Genomic DNA, 22752 nt, shown 5'->3' on the forward strand with positions numbered 1-22752 from the left:
ATGCGGAGAGTCCAAAGGATTTAATCAAATTCCTAAACCAATTACTATTAATTTCTTATATAAGTTTCTAAAAAATCTTAATTATTCCTTTTGAAAAGATAAGATTAAAGAGTTTGAAATTGAATAAAACTTTTCTTTTTGAAAGTCCTATTTATATTCGAATTGAAAGACGTTCAAAGATAGTCAGATATTATTTTTGTGCCTCATATTTTTTATCCAACTCTTATATGGTTGGATAGCCCTTGAAATGATCTTTCCAATGACATGTTATAATATCAATTCTGAGCTAAAACGGAAAAAATATGAATGAAATACCAAACTCTATCCAAAACTGACACCGTCCCACTATTTCGGCCATATTTTTAATTCTACAAAGGATTTTAATCTGATTCTAATTGGGTTTTAAAGTAGATTTCAACATCTTTTCAACGACATATTATTTATCTTATTTTGATTTCTAGATCAAAAGATATGATAAAAAAAACGGTAAAATTGTTGTCTATCGAGTTTTATTCCGATTAAATTTGGATCTTATCTTAATTCTTCGACCCTTATTTTTCTTTATAAATAGAGGTCATATCACCCCTTTTTCAATCATCAAAAATCTTGATCACCAAATCATTCTCTCTTCCTCTCTTTTACACCAAAAATTATTCTCCTATCTCTCTCTCATACTCTAAGCCTTAAACCTATATTCTTAATTACACCATTCTTACCTTAAGCACTCCAAGGAGTCCATACTCGAACCGAGGTTCCGTCCTCAAAACAAGGCATGAAAGGTATAATTTACTTAGGTTTTGGACCAACCAAATCAACTCTACATTTATTTAATTAAATTTCCATTTGATTTATATTTTTTATTGAAGCTACTAACAATTTATTCATGATGCAACAATTTCAAGGAAACGCGGAAAGTGATTAATTAATCACTTAATTACTCTTTTTTTTTATTCTTGTTGCTTGTATCATGATTAGGTTTATTATGATTTGATATGACTAACGATATTATTGTTAAATTGCTTCCAATATTAATGTTGATTTTACTACATTTATTGATCACTGTATTTCATGTTTAAAGGGAATATGTTATTAAAAATAACTCTTAATAAGATAATTTGGACAACCGGTTTATGATCCTTTTTAATCTTGTTATTAAATCAAGTGATCACTAACATTTTAGAATAACGTGTTGCATTAATATTCAACCAATTTAGCTTAATAATAGTTTGGAGCAAATTGAATCTTTTTTTTCATGTCTTTGAGATCGCAGGAATCACTTTTCACTATAAGAATCAAGTAGAGGCCAATACGGGCGAATGTGACTCCATGACTCACTTCGTACCATCATCCCGGCCCGATCCTCCTTTTGTGGTTTTGAACCATATGGAGTTAGTAATCTCATGGATTATGAATGGGGTGTAACCTTCATGGGTCAATCGTTGTTGCCTATCGTTGTCCCTTTATTCGTGGTTGCCTTTTATGATCCGTGAACGGTTTACAAGTTCCTTAAAAACTTGTTGACGGCTCCCTACTTTGCTTTGTCCCTATTCGTTGTCCGTAATCGTAATGTCAATTCCCACTTCCTATGAGTGCTAAGCATATTCACACATGCTTTAACGTAGGCGCATTTCAAACGACGCCTACAGGTCCCCATAATATAATCTAGCTGGATTAAAATAGCATAATTCAACCTATTGCGAAATGATTGGACAACGACGAAGAACTTCATGTAACATGACTGCACGATCAACTAGACTGAAGGCATTTTGAAAATCCACCAACAACATTGAAAAACTAACATTAGAACCACGACCCGTAATCATTCGATGCACAGTATGAAAAATTGCCTCACCACCTGAAGAAACCCCAACACCAAATTGAAGACCATCAAAGTAAATTCCCAAATGCAAACCATAATAACACCGACCTTCGAGACCAGACGCCTCAAAACTGTACCCACATTTATAGGACAAATACCACCACCTTGGTTGACAAGTGTTGTGAGAGGAGCACTAGCAACATATTCTTCTAGCTTCATAGGACATCTTCCAACTAAAAAGAAATTAACACCCTAGAAATATAGTCAACTAAACTCATCTCATCTGAGACAGCCATTACAACACCACTCAAGCAATCCATAAGGTGTTAAGCACGTAAACTGTCCCTACCACATGATGTGCCTCGTGGAAAACTCTTCATCTGATCCAAATCAACAGCAGAAGTAGCAACTGGTGTAGGCACCTGCTTGTGTCTCCCTAAAAAACTAAACCCAGTGATGAGTATCTTTCACATTATTGAATATCAAGCAAGGTGAAATATTGAAGAGTTATGTGAATTTTCATTTTCCTTAACCTTTCTTTAAATCTTTTAAGCCAGAATCATTCATTTTGTGCCTTTAAAACCCAAAATAATTCATTTTGTATCCCTTAAAATCATTCATTTCGTATCCTATTTATAAAAAACGTCCAACCCAGTTTATTTGGTCCATAATAAGGGTCCAATAACTATCTAGTTGGATGGTGGTTTAGAAGAGCTTTCCAACGATATATTATAAGCCCAATTTCGAGTTATAACGAGAAAGTTATGACCAACATACTAAACTGGGTCATACATGTGTTTTATGGGCAGCCCAATGATCATGTGGAGGGTCCATTAATTTTAATTGTATTCCTAAAGTCATTAGAATTTATCTTAGTTTTCTAGAATCTTATAGAAGGTTATTTTGAATTCCAAAGGGATTATGATTAGTAATTATAATTATGATTGAGTTTGAAAGATAAAGAATTCTATTTGGAATAAAACAAGTGTTTTAAAAAGATTAGATCTCTTGTTAAAAAAAAGATTAAATTTCATTTAATAAAAGATAAGTACGGACTATAAGTAACTTAATTCCATTGGGAGAAAGACTCCGTACGTAATTTCTATCGTACAACTACTATCGCGCCATGATAAGTCCATCGCACCGCGATAGGCCTATTGCCATGCGATAGAGCCATCCCATCGTGATAACCCTGTTGCGTCGCGTTGGAGCTGGTGTTACTCCGAGTCAAATTTTGACTCTTTTCTATCGTTTACGGTCGATTTTTCTCTATAAATAGGATCGATTTCCCCCGTTTTCAATCATAAAAAATCATCAATTCTCTCTTCTCTCTCTAAGATAAAGCTTATTCTTTCTCTCTCTTTATTTCTAAGCCTAGCCTTTTCAAATACACCATAAGTCCTTCACGAGACTCGAATACACATAACCAAGCTCGAAGTTGCCTTAGACTTTGACGTGAAAGGTTCATAGTTCTGAGAGTTTGGTCCCAAATCTAATTTCAATTATTATTATTTTAATTGTTTGATTTAATATTTTCATTGAAGGTACTAACGTGTGTATTCTCGATCTTTTAATAGAAAGATGTACGAGGCATCAAAGTGAGTAATTCAAATACTCTATTTTAGTAGAAATCGTGCTTAGGGCTTGTTCTCTTACATTGAAATTTAGTTCAGTTCAGTTCGGTTCAGTTCAGTGCAGTGCAGTGCAGTGCAGTGCAGTGCAGTTCAGCTCAGTTCAGTTCAGTTCAGCTCAGTTTAGTTCAGTTCATTTCAGTTCAGCTCCTAATTTTCTTCTCTTATAAAATATTCATTTCAGTTCAGTTCAGCTCAGCTTATTTTAGTTCAGTTCAGTTCAGCTCAGCTCAGTTCAGTTCAATTCAGTTCAGCTGAGTTCAGTCAATGAGAACATGCCCTTAGATTAATATATTAATTCCTAGTATCATCTTAGGATGCCTTTATTGTTTTCTAGTATCATGTTAGGGATAAATCTTTGATTTTTATTATTTACTGACATACTAGGATTTGTTATTAATCATGTTAGTATCATTCCTAGGATCTTGCTAATATTATTATGCTTTGATGAGATTATTATGATGATGATGATTTGTTGTGTCAATATTGTAAGGAGGGGGTTCCCATCGTAAGGGGTTTTCTCCTTAAATTCCCATGGCAACTTAAAAGCCTAAGACTTTACACTTGTTAGGGTGTAGTAGGATTTGAATTCCTGACTGTTTGGGGGACCTTGAATTAGAATTGATTCTATCATTACGCTTTTTTGTAAGAAACAAGTAGGGAGTCGCCAATGAGTTTTAGGAAAAACTCATAAACCTTGTTCATGCCTTTTTTCCATGTGGAGTTTATGGAATAATTAGCACGAATCATAAGTTTACCCAAGCCCAAATTGGTCTATAAACCAGAAATGAGTTTGGGAGTGAGGGTACTAAAATAACGTTCCTTTTAGAGGGGAATCGTTATCCTAGCCCTAGTGCGGCCTCTACTAGCTTTTCCTTTTTTACAATTTCATCTCCAAACAATATATGCAACGCGATACCTAAAACTATGTTAGTTGATTTTATTACACATATTAATTCACGTAGGAATTACATCGTAATGTCGTTATTCTTATTTAATCAAATTCGTGACAAGGACAAGAAAATAAATGATCGGGATAAGATAGGTCATTAAACTACTACCCTAATCAAATTAATCATTTATAAACCTAAACTACCCTAGTACAAGTATAGGGTCAAGTAAAGGGTCGAACCACTAAGGAAGCTCACTCATTCAACATTAATTTTCACTAATGCAAGAGTAAAAAGGGGAATATTTTTGTTGGTTTTTGAATAAAGAGCTCTAAAACTACAAATAAGCAAAGATAATGATGATTAAAATCAAGAGAGACTACGCAAGGGATACGGGGGTGTCCAATATGATTAGAAAGAGAGGAATAATGATGATTATCACGAAACACATGCCAAAGAACACAAGATTCTACCTAAACAATTCTCATGCAATAGTATAGGCAAATCAATGAAAGAGGTTTACACTAATAAGGATCATTCTCATGCATCCTATTAGTTACAATCAAATCAAGAGAATAAAGAAGCACAATCCATAAAAACTCCATTTTAATAACTCATTCTCATGCAATCATTAAAATAGAGATGATCTTAATCTATTCAAATCACTTTTATGCATTTAAACTAGAAAACATCAAATAGAGTGTAACAATAATCTCAAGCTATTAAAAATCATGTCTTTCATCAATTTATGGCATAAGTTCAATCCAACCATCATCAATCATCCAATATCAACTCATATCTTCCACCCCCTTCCCCTAGATTAAAGTTTATCCTAGAGTAGGGAGATTAAACATAATATCAAAACTAGAAATAAAGTCAAGAAACTCAAAACAAAACATGATTAAAATCAATGAAATCAATAACAATTAGATGAACTATTAATATTAACAAGAATAAGAAACAATAAAACAAATAAATAAAACTAAAGGAAAGGAGAAGAGATTACTAAAGAAAGGATTAATGAAAGATTAAAACTTGGATATTGATTGAAGATTAAAACTTGAGCAAAGTTGAATACATAAAGGATTCTTGAATAACAATCTACTTTCTCTCTCTAGATTAGGCTAATATTCTATGGAATTAGAACTAAGTGTCCTTCATTACAAACTAAGTGTCCTTCATTACAAAGAGTCTTGTCTATATATATGTGGCTCCCCAAAAAGAAAGAAACTTGGGCAACAAGGCGCAAAGAAATCAGAAACCCAGCGGTGCGCGCCCGCACACGAAATATGCGCGCCCGCGCAGTAGAAGTGTGCGCCCTCTCAGCATAGTGCGCGACCGCAACTTTGAGGGTAGGGGGAAATCAAACGCGCTTGCACTGTAAACCTGCGTGCCCGCAAAGCAGGTCGCGCGCCTGCACAGAGGCCGCACAATAGGTCGCGCAAACTCTCTAGTTTGGCTTTGTTTCTTCAGCTTGGCTGCACGGGTTCTGACAGGGCTGCGTGCTCGCACAGCCAAGGATGCGCGCCCGCGCAGTAGCCGCATAGTAGCCCGCGCAACAAATTTTGCTTGGCTCCTTGAAATCCTCTTTCTTTCGGCACATGATACCTACATAACACAAGCATGGAAATCAAAATAAAGAGAAGGCAATAATAAAAAAAGGAAGACAAAGGAGAAAGGAAAGGAGGAAAAAAAACTATGTAAAAATGCTTAGAAAAGGATCAAACAAGTGCAAATGAGGGGAGAATCCTTAGAGAAAAAGGATAAAAGAGTGGCATAAATGCCACTCATCAAAATCCCCCACACTTTCCTCTTGCTTGTCCTCAAGCAAGGAAAACAGGAACAAAGAGACAAACACAACAAACATAACATGACAAGATTTTAGCAAAACCAATCAAGCCTTTTTGGACTCACATGCAAATAAATGCACCAAAGGATACTTATCTTTCTCAATTCAAAGAGGGAAAACACGTTCCAAGATGCTCAAGGTTGAAAAAGACAAACCTAAGCTAAGCATAGAGAACTAATTATTTCATTCTCCGCCCTAGCCCCAACCAAGACGGTCCACGTTCTCTCCACTAGCTTCAATTCATCCCTTAGCTAGCTCCTCATGGTTCCTCGAGGGAAGCGGAAAAAGAAATTTTTATGTGGAATCATAAGGTCATCCCGACATCTAAACTATGCATACTCTCTCCATAGGGTTGAAATCTATCTCCCTCCACCGTTCTTTGACCACGCCCCTCTAAAATCCAAGGGTCTTAATTAGGGTTGTAATGTCATGGCTAGGGGTTAAGGTTGGGAAAAAATTTGAATATTTATGGCAATTCCTAAGTGAAGCATAAGAGTGACCATCTCTCAAGAACATCCTAAGAATTGATCCTATTCTCAAACTTACAACCTTTCAAAACAAAACACACCATATTACTTCAATCCTTTTCATTTCCTTCACTTTTTTTTTGGTTGGTTTTCATGAGTTTCAACTTTCTTGCCAAACCTTTTTGCATACTCTTTTTATGAATAATCTTTCAAAACCTTACTTGAACCAAATTACACAACTTTCTTGCTCAATTTCAAAATATCAAACTCGAACCTCACAAGCCAATGCTTCACTAACTACAATGGTTGGTTGAACATAGGCCGATAGGTTTGTAATATGGCTAAGCCAAGAAAGAGGAAATAAGGCTCAAATTGGTTATCAAGTCGGTGGATGCAAAAGTGAAAACCAAATTTGTAACAAAACACAAAGAAAACAATGAAAAATGAGAAGAAATGCCCTCTTCCTCCACTAGAGTTATATGGTCACGATCTTGGGAGCTAGACGCCAACACAAAGATTAAGATATGCATAGTTAAGGATCCTAAATAACGCTCACAAGAATGATGAAGGCTAGAACAAATGACGCTCACACGGGATAAGAAATATAGCAAATACCAACCAAGGGAATCCTATCCACCATAGAGAGCAACACCATCTTACCACTTTCCCGTGAACTAGGGGTTCAAACGTCCTCAAAAGATCTAAACCGGGCTACCTTAGCTTACAATGTGTCTAATTCAACCCTAAGCATTCTTAAACTGTGTAAACCCTCATCAACTAGGAAGATAAGCATTCAAAGACACATCGTCAAGAGAGGCAAACCAATCCAAAAGAGTGAGCAAATTACAAATCAAAAATCATTTCAAATTATCATAATTATGCTTGTAACAAAAAAAGGGGAAAAAAACAAAAGAAAGAGGAAGAAATCAAAAAGGTTCACACACGAGGCATATAATCCAATTAAATCCCAATCGTCATACAAGTGATCGTTCGATAACAACATCAATGATCCCAGGTTCCATAGAACCAAAAGCAAACATCCTCGAACCATTCAACTTCTTCCTAAGCTAAACCTAAGCTAAACATCCAAAGAAAAAGAAAATAAAAGAGAGGAAAGGTCTCGTCAAACGCCGCTTGAAATGAAGACAAGATACATTATGCAATCTCACCGAGGGGGCTCGATTTGCCCCTTAACTTCCTTCATCTCCATTTCCAAGCTTGAAAAGCGAGCCAAAACAAAAGAAAAGACTGAGATAAAACAAAAATAAATAAAAAAGTCAAAAATCAAAGAAGGAAACTAAAACTTTAAACAAAATGAAGAAATAGAAATAAAATAAAACAATCTAAAAAAAAAAAATTAGATTAAGGGAAATTTGGATTATCGGGAGTTTGGATTTTCCTTCATAGGAGCGCCATCACCTACATAAACACTTGAAAATTCATTAGCAAAAGCTCATCAAAATCACCCAGAGACATCATCATCACAATCAAGAAGATAAATCAACATCAAAACATGATAAAGCCAACCGAACCGTGAAAGCTCTACCACCTACAATGAAGTCCCCCCCCCCCCACACTAGCATGATGCTAAGCCTTCCCCCACACTACCAAAAAACATCCCTTTGCTTCTTACATCCCCCACACTAAAACAATGCACCGTCCGCGGTGCGGCAAATTAAAAACATTGGGAGGGGGCAAAGGGGAGAAATAAAGAACAAGGGGGGCTAGTGGCAACTAGGGCCGGCTTTGTCATCATCTCCATCATCCTCGGTGTCGTAACGGAACCCGTCCGGAGGGATGCCGCGTGGGTCCCAACCACTGGTGAAACTCGGAGGCCAACCATAGGGACCTCGAAAGAGGTCTTGTTGCCATTGAGGCAACGGGTCAAAAGGGGAAGGAAGCTGAAGAGGGGAAGGGTGGGTAGGGTCGACATATGGATAGTTGGGGTCACCCCTAAAATTTCTCTCCCCCGGGGCACGATAATCGTACCCGGTTTCCGTCGGGTAATCTACCCTGGAAACGCCTTGGGAGGAGGGCCCTTTCCAATAGGGCCAAGTAGGTTGCGATCCCTACCATTGAGGGACCGGGCCTTGTTGGGGCGGCCAATAGGGGTAATTGACCGGGGGAGGGGATTGACCTCCCCTCTATCCACGACCGCACCATAGAGAGCTTGGGTTTGCATAAAGATACCCTGCTGGTTCTCCATCAGGCTTTACATGCCAAGTTGCATGCTCATCATTTGTTGTTCAAGGCTACTCATGCCTTGATGTTGTTGCTGTTGTTGATGATGTTGTTGTTGTTGTTGTTGCTGTTGGTAATGTTGTTGTTGTTGCTGTTGTTGTTGCTACTGTTGTTGTTGTTGATGCTGTTGTTGTTGTTGATCGACTACCATATTCCTTGCGCTACCCAGAGCAGTGGGTAACACACCATTGTCTCGCGGAATTTTCCATACATTCCTACTATTCCGCTCCAAGGTTGTACGGTTGGGGTAAGGCAAGATACAATGGTGCTCACGCTTAACAATCCAAGCATGAAAATTGTTGGCATCTGAAGTTCCTTGGAGGAACCCCGACCTTCTCATTTGTTGTATGTCAATGAATAAATCCTTGTCGGCCCCAATTTGAGTGCATGAGGGGAAGAAGCGTTCATAGTTAAGCTCTTTGACAATCCTTGTGATCATCCTACCAAGGGCAATTTCTCCCGTCATGTGACCCGACTTGATTGCCTCGCAGCACATGACGAACCAGTACCCCATGTTGAGCCGCCCTCTCAACTCCTCCCTAGTAGCAACCCACAAAGTAAAGAGCTCTTCATGCGAGAGCTTACTCAAGTCTTTCTTGCTAAACACCGCATACCCCAGAATGCGGTGAAGGATACGGAGAACAGGATGGATAATTTGGTTGGCCATAGAATACCTAGTGTTGAACTCTTCAAAATCGGTTATCGTTTGCTACCATCGAAATGCATCGTACTCTGGGAATAGGCTCAACTAAGGGGCAAGGAGGTCCGCCTCGAGGTTCAAATCCAACAATATATTGAGATCACTAAGAGTCACAGTGTGCTGGTTGTTGAATAGTTGGAAGGAAATTTGGAAGTCGTTGTTCCCATAAGGCTCTTTTTCAAATGAGGCCAAGAATTCGAAGGTGGGCTCTTTATATGTTCGAAATTGATGCTTGATGAACTCATTCATCCCTAAGTTGTTAAGGAGCGACCTTATGTCATCGTTAATCCCCAAAGCTCTCATGGAGCGTTGATCATAGTGTCTCGTGGGATTTAGCTTTCGTCCTTGAAGGTCATTGAAGAAGGTAGCATGGACCTTGTTCAAGAATTTCAATCGAGGGGAACAGTTGGTCCTTGAGCTTGAGTTTGAGTTTGAGTACTAGGTTCCTCAACCCTTAACCGAGGCTTCTTTCTACTCTTCCTTTTGTTCATTGTGGCCTCAAGCAATACAAACAACCAAACCAAAAGAGAAATCACTTCGAACTCAACCAATAATTGAAACTCAACAACAACAACCCATTAACAATATACAAAAAGGTTAGTACCAACAACTAACAACACAAATATAGCTCCAAAAATAACTAGAATTAACAACAAAGCACTCAATCACAATACATTATGAGAATAAGCAATTTTCATGAAAATAGTTGCATTATCATCAATACTAACACAAAATTGCTCAACTCAATTCCATGAAAATAGCTTCCAAATACATAATGTTAACAATAATGTTCCAAAATCACTAAATATCATATTAACAACCAACAAATCCTTAGCAAAGAAAATCAAATTCACATGAAACTCACTCAAGCTAAACCATGCTTAATAACTAAAAATTTTGCATAACAAGTGAAAATAAGCAATAAAATAGCAAAATTTAGAGTTATACCACTTAGTAGAAGCTTGAACACCACTAAGAACCCTCAAGAACACCACCTTCTACCAAGCTTGCACACCATAAAAATGGAGGATTTTTGGGTATTTTGGAGAGAAAAAGTGGGTAATATTATGAGTAGAGTGAAAAATTTTAATGGATTTGAAGGAAAATCAATGGAATTTGTGAGAAATGGGTGAAATTGAAGGGTTAGGATTTGAGTTTGTGAGGAGAGAGAAGAGAGCATGAAATAGGGCTTGCGAAAATATGAGGGTGAAATGGGGAAGAAGAGCATAAAACCTGATTTTCCCAGCATTGCGCGCCTGCACAGGAATCTTCGCGCCCGCACAGGGGTCGCGCAGACTCACTGCCTCAAATCTCCAATTCTGAGCAAAAGTGTGCGGGTTCTGACAATGCTTGCGCGCCCGCACAGGGGTCGCGCAAACCTTCTATCTCAAATCTCCAATTTTGATTAAATATGTGCGGGTTCTGACAGGGCTGCGCGCCCGCACACTTTTCACTACGCGCCCGCACAGAAGTCACGCACAGGTCGCGTAGAGCAAACTTCAATTTCTTTCTTCTCTCATCTTTGATATAGAAAAACATTTACTCCTTCATCATCTAAACACCTATCAACCTAAAGGGGAAAAATAAAATTCCAATTCAAAAAAGAAAGTGAAATCGGAATATATAAAAAAATAGAAAAGAGTTAGAAACTCGGGTTGCCTCCCGAGAAGCGCTTCTTTATGAGGTCACTAGCTTGACCATGAGGAAAATTCTTCAAGGGGGAGGCTTGGGATCCAAAGGATCAAGCATTATACATTCGATGAAACCAACTTTTTCCTTGCAAAAGTAATGCTTTAAATGATGGCCATTGACCATAAACTTGTTGCCTTCTAGATCTAACTCAAAGGAGCCATAAGGAGTAGTCTTTGATATCACAAAGGGGCCCGACCATTTGGACTTGAGTTTACCCAGAAACAAACGAAGCTTTGAGTTGAAAAGCAAAACCTTGTCTCCAACCTTAAAGCTCTTGTTTCGAATATGTTGGTCATGCCACTTTTTGGTCTTCTCCTTATATAACCTTGAGCTCTCATAAGCATCATCTCTAAGCTCTTTAAGTTCATAGAGCTTAAGAAATCTCTTCTCACCGGCCAACGATAAATCCATATTAAGTTCTTTGATGGCCCACCAAGCCTTGTATTCTAACTAAACCGACAAGTGACAAGCCTTTCCATAGACCAACCTATAGGGGGTCGTGCCGATTGGAGTCTTGTAAGCCATCCTAAGAGCCCATAGTGTGTCATCAAGTTTGAGAGACCAATCTTTCCTTCATTTGTTCACCATCCTTTCAAGAAGATTTTTGATTTCACGATTGAGACCTCCACTTGTCCTTGAGTTTGAGGGTGGTAAGGTAATCCAACCTTGTGATGAACTCCATACCTCTTGAGAAGAGCTTCAAATTGCTTTTTAGCGAAATGGGAGCCTCCATCACTAATTAGCACCCTCGGAACCCTAAACCTAGGAAAAATCATCTTCTTTAGAAGCTTAAGCACAACCTTGTTATCATTGGTAGGTGAGGGTATGGCTTCAATCCATTTCGTCACATAATCAGCCGCTACCAATATATATAGATTTCCACAAGAAGAAACGAAAGGCCCCATAAAGTCCACTCCCCATACATCAAAGGGCTCAACTTCCAAGACATTTTGTTGAGTCATTTCATCTCTTTTGGTTATGCCACCACTCCTTTGACACCTATCACATTGTGAAACGAACTTGTGGGCATCCTTATGCATCGTTGGCCACCACAATAGAGATTGAGAGGTTTTTTCCACCATTTTATCAACACCCCCATGTCCTCCGAATGGTAGTGAATGGCAATGCTCAAGAACTCCTTCGATTTCATGACTCGGAACACATTTTCGAAAAAGGCCATATTCGCATTTTTTGAACAAGTATGGGTCATTCCAAAAATATCTCCTCACTTCCTTGAAAAACCTCTTCTTTTGTTGAGGAGAAAACTCTAGGGGAGTGACTCCATAAGCAAGATAATTAGCAATGTCTGCATACCAAGGGCTACATGTTGAAGCCATATCCATGAGAGCTTCAAATCCTATCTCATTATTGATTGGTACATCATCTTTGTTCTCAAAAGGTAGCCTAGACAAATGATCCGCAACGTAGTTCTCCACTCCCTTTTTGTCCCTCATTTCCATGTGAAAATCTTGAAGATAGAGAACCCAACGGATTAGGCGAGGCTTTGCTTCCTTCTTAGTCATGAGATATTGCACCACAATATGATCCGTGTACACAATCACCTTAGAGCAAATAAGATAGGACCTAAACTTATCAAAGGCAAAAACAACCGCTAGCATTTCCTTCTCCGTTGTTGTATAGTTCTTTTGAGCTTCATCAAGAGTCCTACTTGCATAGTAGATGACACATGATTTTCCTTCTTTCTTTTGTCCAAGCACGACACCCACTGCAAAATCACTAGCATCGCACATTAGCTCAAAAGGTAAGCTCCAATCCGGAGCTTGCACAACGGGAGAGGAAATGAGAGCTTCCTTGAGCTTACGAAATGCTTCAAGGCAAGCCTCATTGAAGTTAAAAGCAACATCCTTTTTGAGTAATTCGGTCAAAGGTTTGGCGATTGATGAAAATTCCTTGATAAATCTCCGGTAGAAACCGGCATGCCCAAGAAAAGCTCGTACTCCCGTGATAGAAGTAGGAGGGGGCAATTTCTCAATCACCAAAACTTTGGCTGGATCAACCTCAATGCCACATTTCAAAACTTTATGGCCGAGGACAATGCCCTCCTCGACCATGAAGTGGCATTTTTCCCAATTCAAAACCAAACTCATCTCTTGACACCTTTTCAAAACTTTTTCAAGGTTAAAAAGACAAGTGTCAAAGGATGAGCCACCAACACTAAAATCATCCATGAAAACTTCAATTTCTTTTTCAAGCATCTCTGAGAAAATGGAGGTCATGCATCTTTGAAAGGTAGAAGGAGCATTGCATAAACCGAATGGCATTCTTCGGTATGCAAATGTCCCATATGGACATGTGAAAGTAGTTTTCTCTTGATTGCTTGGATGGATAGGGATTTGGAAGAATCTGGAATACCCATCCAAGAAACAAAAGAAATCATGTTGAGAGAGCCTCTCAAGCATTTTGTCCATGAATGGGAGAGAAAAATGATCTTTCTCGGTGTTTTTGTTCAATATCCTATAATCAATACACATTCTCCACCCGGTCACCGTCCGGGTGGAGATTTCCTCTCCTCCTTCACTTTTGATTATGGTCATCCCACCCTTTTTTGGAACTACATGAACTGGGCTAACCCACTTGCTATCATAGATAGAATAGATGATGCCTGCCTCACTTAGTTTCAAAATTTCTTTCTTCACAACCTCTTGAAGGTTGGAGTTCAACCTTCTTTGAGGTTCAATGCAGGTGGAATGATCATCTTCAAGATGAATACGATGCATGCATAAAAAAGGGATAATACTTTTGATATCAATAATGCTATACCCTATCACATCCTTATATTTTCTCAAAACAACAAGAATTTTTTCCAAATTAAGACCATTTAGGGTAGCATTGACAATAATAGGGTATTTTTCCTCTTTATCAAGAAAAAGCATATTTCAAAGAAGGGGGAAGGGGCTTGAGTTCTACCGTGGGAGGAGGCTTAGAACTCTCCTCCAACATCTCCTCCTCGGACTCAATCTTGATCTCAACTTGTTGTTCAACCTCCTCCTTTGAGGATTCCTCCATTGCCATGACAAACTCTTTAGCCTCTTGAGAGTGGAACTCTTCTTTGCTTGTAAGAGCTTCTATCATTGGATCTTGAGGCCTCATCACGACCCTTCCCAAGCGGTCTAGCTCCTCATTCACAACATCAACTCTGTAGCATTTTTCAACCATGGGGGTCTTGAGCAACTTAGAAAACTTAAAGACAATCTTCTCATCGGCCACCTCACATGTGATGGTGTTGTTCTTTCAATTGATGACCGCCCCCAAAGTTTTAAGATCTTCACGTCCCAAAAGCAAAGGAGTGTTAACATCTTCCTCCACATCCATCACTATAAAGTCACAAGGCACGTAGATGTGTCCCACTTGAATTGGAACATCCTCAAGCTCTCCACAAGATAATTTCACCGACCGATCGGCCAATTGAATTGTCTTCCTTGTAGGGATCATCTCTATATTGAGTTTTTGAGAAATGGATAGAGGGATTAAACTAAAACTTGCTCCAAGATTGGCTAAGGCGCCCCTAGCTTCCATGTTCCCAATTTTCACCGGCAAAGTGAAACTTCCTGGGTCTTTTTCCTTCTTGGGCATCTTATGTTGGACAAGAGCACTCACTTGATGTGGAAGGGTGATAAGCTCATCATTGAGCTTCCTCTTGTTGGTGAGAATATTCTTTATGACACTAAGGAATTTTGCAAACTTTTCATTCAACTTCCTCTCCGCAAGCCAATCGGGAAAAGGAACCGGTCCATCAAGATTCCTAGCCTTACTAGGAATTGAAGTTGTCTTCTCATTTTCAATATTCTTCTTCTCCGAACCTTTTCTCACCTCCCTTTTTTTCATTCACACTCTCCTCTCCTCCCTTCATTTCCTTACTATCCCCTTCATAGGAAGTTCCTGACCTCAATGTGATCGCCTTGCATGTATCGGGTTTTAAGTTGTGAGATGGGTTAGGTTGTGAGATGGTGAATTGAAAGGAGTTCTCTCGGCCAATTGAGCTAGTTGTGAATCAACCATCTTGTTGTGAGCTCTTATCTCTTTCATTTGTTTCCCAAAAGATTGCATTTGCGCATGAATGGCTTGGAGGAGTTGAGTTTGAGTTAGCTCCGCTTAAGGTGCTTGTTCTTGATGATTTCTTTGAGGTGCTTTGGTTTGATTGTTATATTTGTTATTCCTTGGATAGCTTCCTCTTGGGTTTTAGGGTTGAGATGGAGGTGGATTTTGCTATTGAGGGTTGGAGTTGTAGGAAGGTTGAGCTTGTTGGTTCCATTGTTTAGGTTGAGGTATAAACCCGGGTGGTGGTTGTCTCCAAGCTACTCCACCACCGCTTCCTCTAAATCCCTCTTGCCTTTTGTTGTATGCCGCTACATGCTCGGGGTTTAAACCTCCATAATAAGATGTATCATGGTTCGTTCCTCCAAACATTTTTGACAAGAGAAAGAGTTAACTTGAGAGGAGCTTGCTCCACCGCTTCAACTTGCATTCACACTCGTGTTCAACTTGGAAAGCCCTTTTGTTAGTTGATCAATTTGATGTTGTAATTGATCAACTTTCTCCAATTCGTAAATACCACCTTTCTTTGGAGCATTTCTTCTTCGCCCCCCCTCAAGAATAATTCTTTTTTACCTCTTCTATTGTGGCTTCAACTTGATTTTGAGGGATTTTGATTAATTGACCACCCGCCCCCACATCCAAATTGGCTCTTGACATGGGCTCCAATTCGTCGTAGAAAAACCGCATGCGCAACCCTTGATTGTACTCATGGTGGGGACACACTTGTATAAACTCTTTGAATCTCTCCCATGCTTCACCAAGACTTTCATCGGCTTCTTGCTCAAATGATGCGATTTTCATTCTTATTTCCGCAGTCTTCTCCTCGGAGATAAATCGCTTCAAGAACGCCTTTACCACCTCCCTCCATGTTGTGAGAGTGTTAGGCTTTACTTCCTTTAGCCATTTCTTTGCTCGTCCGATGAGAGATTGCCGGAAAAGGTGCATACGAATGAAGTGTTGACTCACTTCATTGGTTTGCATCATTGCGCATAATTCAAGGAATCGATCCAAATGTTCAATAGGGTCCTCACTTGCACTTCCGAAAAATTGCTCCGATTGGACCATTCTAGTATATTGTGGATGGATTGAGAAGTTGGTTTCCGTGACGGGTAGCAAAATCCCTCCCGTGAGCTCATAATCCTCCGGATTTCCGAACTCACAAAACAAAACATCATTTTCTTGTCTTGCCATTGATCCGCTTTGTGAACTTGAAGAGTAATTATCAATCTCACTATCAACTATATCACGAAAACCTCTTCCCTTGTCTTGATAAAGTCTACGGACTTGTCTCAAGGTTCGGTTGAACTCGTGGTCAATTTGATGTGAGGGTGCTCCTTGAGACCTCCTAAGCATTAACCAAAGCTAAGCAAACAATTAGCAATGACAAGGATGATAAAACAAATAAAAAAAAAAGAAAAGAAAGTAAAAATGACTCTAACAAAAGCAATAATAGACGCTAAACAAGCCACTTCCCTAGCAACGGCGCCAAAATTTGATAAGGATTAGATAGATCGTTAAACTACTACCCTAATCAAATTAATCATTTATATACCTAAACTACCCTAATACATGTATAGGGGCAAGTAAAGGGTCGAAACACTAAGGAAGATCACTCATATAACATCAATTTTCACTAATGCAAGAGTAAAAAGGGGAATGTTTTTGTCGGTTTTTGAATAAAGAGCTCTAAAACTACAAATAAGCAAAGATAATGATGATTAAAATAAAGAGAGACTACGCTAGGGATACGGGGGTGTCCAATATGATTAGAAAGAGGGGAATAATGATGATTATCATGAAACACATGCCAAAGAACACAAGATTCTACCTAAACAATTCATTCTCATGCAATAGTCTAGGCAAATCAATGAAAGAAGTCTACACTAATAAGGATCATTCTCATGCATCCTATTAGTTACAATCAAATCAAGAGAATAAAGAAGCACAATCCATAAAAAATCCACTTTAATAACTCATTCTCATGTAATCATTAAAATAGAGATAATCTTAATCTAGTTCAAATCACTTTCATGCATTTGAAACTAGGAAACATCAAATAGAGTGCAACAATAATCTCAAGCTATTAAAAATCATGTCTTTCATCAATTTATGGCATAAGTTCAATCCAACCATCATCATTCATCCAATATCAACTCATATCTTCCACCCCCTTCCCCTAGCTAAAATTTTAGCCTAGAGAAGGGAGATTAAACATAATATCAAAACTAGAAATAATTTCAAGAAACTCAAAACAAAACATGATTAAAATCAATGAAATCAATAACAACTAGATGAACTAATAAAATTAACGAGAATAAGCAATAATAAGTCAAATAAATAAAACTAAAGGAAAGGAGAAGAGATTACTACAGAAAGGATTAATGAAAGATGAAAACTTGGATATTGATTGAAGATTAAAACTTGAGCAAAGTTGAATACAATAAAGGATGCTTGAATAAAAATCTACTTTCTCTCTCTAGATTAGGCTAATATTCTATGGAATTAGAACTAAGTTCCCTTCATTACAAAGAGTCCCGTCTATATATATGTGGCTCCCCAAAAAGAAAGAAACTTGGGCAACAAGGCGCAAAGAAATCAGAAACCCAGCGGTGCGCTCCCGCACACGAAATATGCGCGCCCGCGCAGTAGAAGTGTGCGCCCTCTAAGCATAGTGCGCGGCCGCAACTTTGAGGGTACTGGGAAATCAAACGCGCCCGCACAGTAAACATGCGTACCCGCACAGAGGCCGCATAGTAGGTCGCGTAAACTCTCTGGTTTGGCTCTGTTTCTTCAGCTTGGTTGCGCGGGTTCTAACAGGGTTGCGCGCACGCACAACTATGGGTCCGCGCCCTTGCAGTAGCCGCACAGTAGCTCGCGCAGCACAGTTTGCTTGGCTCCTTGAAATCCTTTTTCTTTCGGCACATGATACCTACAGAACACAAGCATGGAAATCAAAATAAAGAGAAGGCAAGACTAATAAAGAGGAAGACAAAGGAGAAAGGAAAGGAGGAAACAAAACTATGTAAAAATGCTTAGAAAAGGATCAAACAAGTGCAAATGAGGGGAGAATCCTTAGAGAAAAAGGATAAAATAGTAGCATAAATGCCACTGATCAATAAACAATATTCGCCTTGGCTTAAGTGATCAACCAAAAATTATTTAATTCAATTCTAATATTTATTTAATGCAAGATACTACGTGGAATTGATTAATTAATTATTTTAAAGGTGATCAAACAACACTAATTAATTAATTAAAATTCTTTTAAACAAGAAAATAAATATGATTTAACTAAGTGCTTGGGAATTTACCTCTTCTCTTTACTAGATCTCCGTTTAGAACTTTTATGGACTCCTTCTTGTTGAGGAACCTCCACCGAAGTAACAAAATATCAAAAGGGTGAGTTTTTAGGACAAGAGGGGCTAGGTTGCACAAGTTCACAAGTATTTCGCAAGAGATTTAGGTTATTTTCTTCCTGTTTAAGCCTCGGTTTAAGCTCTTATTTATAGGGAATGATTAGGTTTAGGGTTTCGAGCGTGTTTCCGCAGCAGATGTCACGCGCAACAGGATGAGTTGCGCGCGACATCTCAGCACAAGTGATTAGGTTGCGCTGCTATGGGCAGCGCAACTAATTGTCGTGCGCGCGGCTTTATGGTAAGATTCAATTTTATATTTTCCGTATAATTCTAAATCTTCCGCAGCGCAACTCTGGAGGTTGCGCTCGGTGTCGCGTGCAACTGAATTAGTTGCGTGCGGCAGCCTTGCGCGACTCTTTGAGATGCGCACGGCTTTTTCTGCGGTAGCACTACGATTTAACCTAGGCGCTCCTAAAGTCGTTATTATTAGGTTTTAAGCACGGGCTTAAGCCTAATTATGATCGGGTTTAGTTAATTGGACCTTTTTTTTACTTTTATTTTTAATTTGGGCTAGTCTTTTGTGTTTTGTGGCTTAACTAGTTATCCATAATTATTATTCACTTTGATCCAACACGAAGATGGTTTTATTTATCTTCATTGCACTTCCTGTCGGGATAAGAGGCCAAAAGTAGATGTCTACAGTTAGCCCCCACTTTGATCGAGTCTAGAATAGACGATGATCAAATTAGTCAAGGAAATAAATCTGAGACTCATTCTGCAAAGTTCTCTAAGGATAGAGAATCTTTCAGTAATATTTAAGGACGTTGAAACATATCTTGGTTCGCTAAGTGTTTGAAACAAGTAGCTATTAAGACTAGAAAAAGTTTTTCCCAGTCTTAACGCGCTAAAGAATCTAGATTGATCCTTTGCAACTGTAGAACGCTTTTACAAGTAAAGATGTTTTGGGTGATGTCAAGTCATGAGAAGATATCGGTTTTAACAGGATAAAAAGGGAAGATTTCCTCTCAATCGTGTCATCTTTGGTCTAAAGTCCCTCGATATTTCATTGAAACTTTAGCCTGACTTTAACAAAAAAAATATGAAAAGGGGTTTTCGGTATTTGAGCCAAAATTGTCCGGTATTCGAGCCGGATGTCAACAAGATAGAAATACATGTCTCAGGACTGGAGGCATATATCCAAATCCAGTGAGAGGGAAGAAAGTCAACAACTCTCTCAGCAGTTTTCTCCACAAGATGAGTACACGTGTCTCAGGACTGGGGGCACGTGACTACATAGGCGCGACATCGTCTCGTCGCTTCTTTATACAGGGGATGATTTCGACACCCTAATTGTCCGGTAAGTTAGTAAGCGCACTAACTATCGTATTTGCTCCCATTCAAGAACTGTCCGTTCATGATGGTTCGAGGCGCCTGTAGACTCGTGAGCTAACGCCTACCGTAATTCTCTACCTTTTAGTTCCGAGAGGTAGATGTCGCAAAGCTTGGGCTGAAGTGAAATTTTACGCAACACCTACGTCGTACAATTTTGCGTCGTACGATATGCTATTTGCATTTTTACGCTGCATGAAAACACCTTCCTTTTTGCTTCGGACGTGAAAAAAGAAGAAACCCGGACATTTGTAACATTAGTACATAAAATGACAAACCTGTCTATGGGTGCTTTTACGTAAAGCACCACCGCAGAACGTCTTAAGGCACTCTTACGAAAAATGTTCAAAACGTATGCTTGGGGAAGGCACAATGCTCGGTGTGCATGCAATAATGATGCAAAAAACTAACAAAGAAGAAAAATAACTACAATATGCAAAGCAATTTAAAAATATTTTGATAATTTGCGCGCCATTATGTCTAATCACGAGCAAAAACCGTCGAAAAATGATCAAACGGATCAAAATCAGGATATCGGTCATTTTAGTGACCATTATATGCGCGCAACTTAGTGGGTCACGCTGCCAGGCGCGCGCAACGTTCTAAGTTATGCTGGTACGTCACGCGCAACAAATTCAGTAGCTCGCGATATTTATGTGAGTAAAGTGAAATCGCTGAGTGCGATTTTCACTTCACTCTTTCTTTCTCCTTCCTTCGCCATTTTCGCCCCTTTCTCTCTCTACGAAGCTCAGATTTTTGCGATTTTCAAAGCTAAAGGAAGAAAATTTCGTCCTTAATTTATATTTGTCGTAATCCAATGTAAGTTTTTTGCAAGAATTTGTTCTTTTCAGGCCGAATTTGAACGATTTTTGAATCGTTAAATCCCAAATTTCGAATTTGGGGGTTTTCAATTCAGTCCTTTATTCTAGAAATGTTTGTTTTTATGTTGTCATGCTATGTTTAAGGAGTGTTTTACAACAAATTTCATGAAAAATGGTTAAGTATTGAACCTTGTACGAGCATTTCTTTGTTCAAGTTTGTTCGTGCTCTTTTCCTTCGAATTTCGCTTGGTTTTATTGCTTTTCCTTGCTCATTTTGGTTATAATCGCTGATTATGTAGTAGATTATAGTGATGGAACCAGTATTAATTTCATAATTCATTTTACAGAATTTTAAATTGTTGGAAAATGGAGCGAAACATGCTCTTAGCTTATTCTTGCCATGTTCAAACTTCAAAATTGTTTGGTAGACGATAACCATGTTTATGTTACTGTTATTCGTCTAGAAGTAGTTGATTCTTTGAGATTTTTGAAATACAATCCCTTGAATACTTAGTTGAAACTGGTATAGGATGGATTTTGTGGGTGTTAGAAGCCCCCATTTACCGAGTTTAACTGCAGGTATCGTAGCCCCCAAGTATAGGTGGCATTCGATTATCGTGTTTTTCCCTATCGACAGCCATTATGCTGCCAAAATGGGTCTAGAGTACGTATATTAGTTTAGTTTAGGAAATAAAGTAAATTAATTAAAGAAACTTTATCGATCATAGCATGGACTCGCCTCCATTTGTTGATGCTGAGGAGATCCTAGGTGGTCCGGACGAGGCGGTTCGCCCTCGGAAGAGGATGACCCGTCCTCGAGAGAAGGTTCGAGAGCGACGCATCGCGGCCGATCGACGTCCCCAGGAGGATGTGGTTTAGGAGGCTCCTCCCAACTAGGACCCTAGGGTCCTTAAGTGGGACCTAGACCATCATGTTTCGATCAGAGGGTGACGCGGCATCGTGTGTTTTTTCGCGCCTTTGTTTCTCCTTTTTAAACCATAACCATTTTTTTATTTTTATTCTTTTATTTTCCTTAGAGTGAGCCTAGCATGCGTTTATACGGCTCTGGTGACCTGCGAGCCCGTTTTGAGAGTTTGCCCGAGGTGGCGAAGGAGATTGTAGCACTTTTCGGGATTGACTCCCGGCTGGCGGCTCTTCAGGATTTATCGAGTCAGCCTGCATCGTCAGCTTTCCTCCGTGGATTGCTGGAGTTTTGGTGGGATTCCACCAACACTTTCCACTTTCCATGGGGAGAGATGACGGTTACCCCTTTTGATTTCTCTATGATTATTGGTTTTCCTTTCGGAGGCGAGCTCGTAGTTATAAAGTTCGTTAAGGGATCAGACGAGAGACTGCGCGACCTTGTGGGGGACCGCCTTGCGTCGGCCCTTCACGCGTATGCGCAGTCTTGTCCGTACTCGGTTCTTGCCGACGAGTTGTTGGCTGACGACCATGATCGGCAGTTGTAGACACCCATTTGTGTCTCCCTAAAACCAAACCCGGTGATGAGTACCTTTCACTTCGAATCATAATCGAATGAAGTGAAAGTGTGGAAAGTCTAGTTTTGCGGATAGTTTTAATTTCTTTTCTTTTCTCTCTGTTTTCGAAAATCTATTTTAAGAAAACAGCCAATCCCATTTGGTTGGTCCATGATATGGGTCCAATAGTAGTGTAGTTGGATAGGGCTTGAAAAGAGCTTTCCAACGATATATTATAAGCCCAATTCCGATGAATATTGAGGAAGTTATGGCCAAATTACTAAACTGGGCCTGGTTTGAGCATTATATGCGGCCCAACGATCTAGGGGAGGGCCTAATATTGATTTATCATTCCTAATTTAA

General features: G+C 39.1%; 1 protein-coding gene across 1 annotated transcript; it reads right to left on the reverse strand.

Annotated features, from left to right (window-relative positions):
- Window positions 1–11310: 11310 nt before the first annotated feature.
- Window positions 11311–11700, reverse strand: LOC110690163. The gene has a single exon (XM_021866991.1). The coding sequence runs from the start codon at window positions 11698–11700 to the stop codon at window positions 11311–11313; it is 390 nt and encodes a 129-aa protein (XP_021722683.1).
- Between the last annotated feature and the right edge of the window lie 11052 nt (window positions 11701–22752).

This window comes from Chenopodium quinoa, unplaced genomic scaffold (genome assembly GCF_001683475.1).
Source record: "Chenopodium quinoa cultivar QQ74 unplaced genomic scaffold, ASM168347v1, whole genome shotgun sequence".
Classification (NCBI taxonomy): domain Eukaryota; kingdom Viridiplantae; phylum Streptophyta; class Magnoliopsida; order Caryophyllales; family Amaranthaceae; genus Chenopodium; species Chenopodium quinoa.

Excerpts from the sequence above, each read along its gene's own strand:
- LOC110690163 (XM_021866991.1), bottom strand. The coding sequence starts at position 11,700 with ATGGATTTATCGTTGGCCGGTGAGAAGAGATTTCTTAAGCTCTATGAA.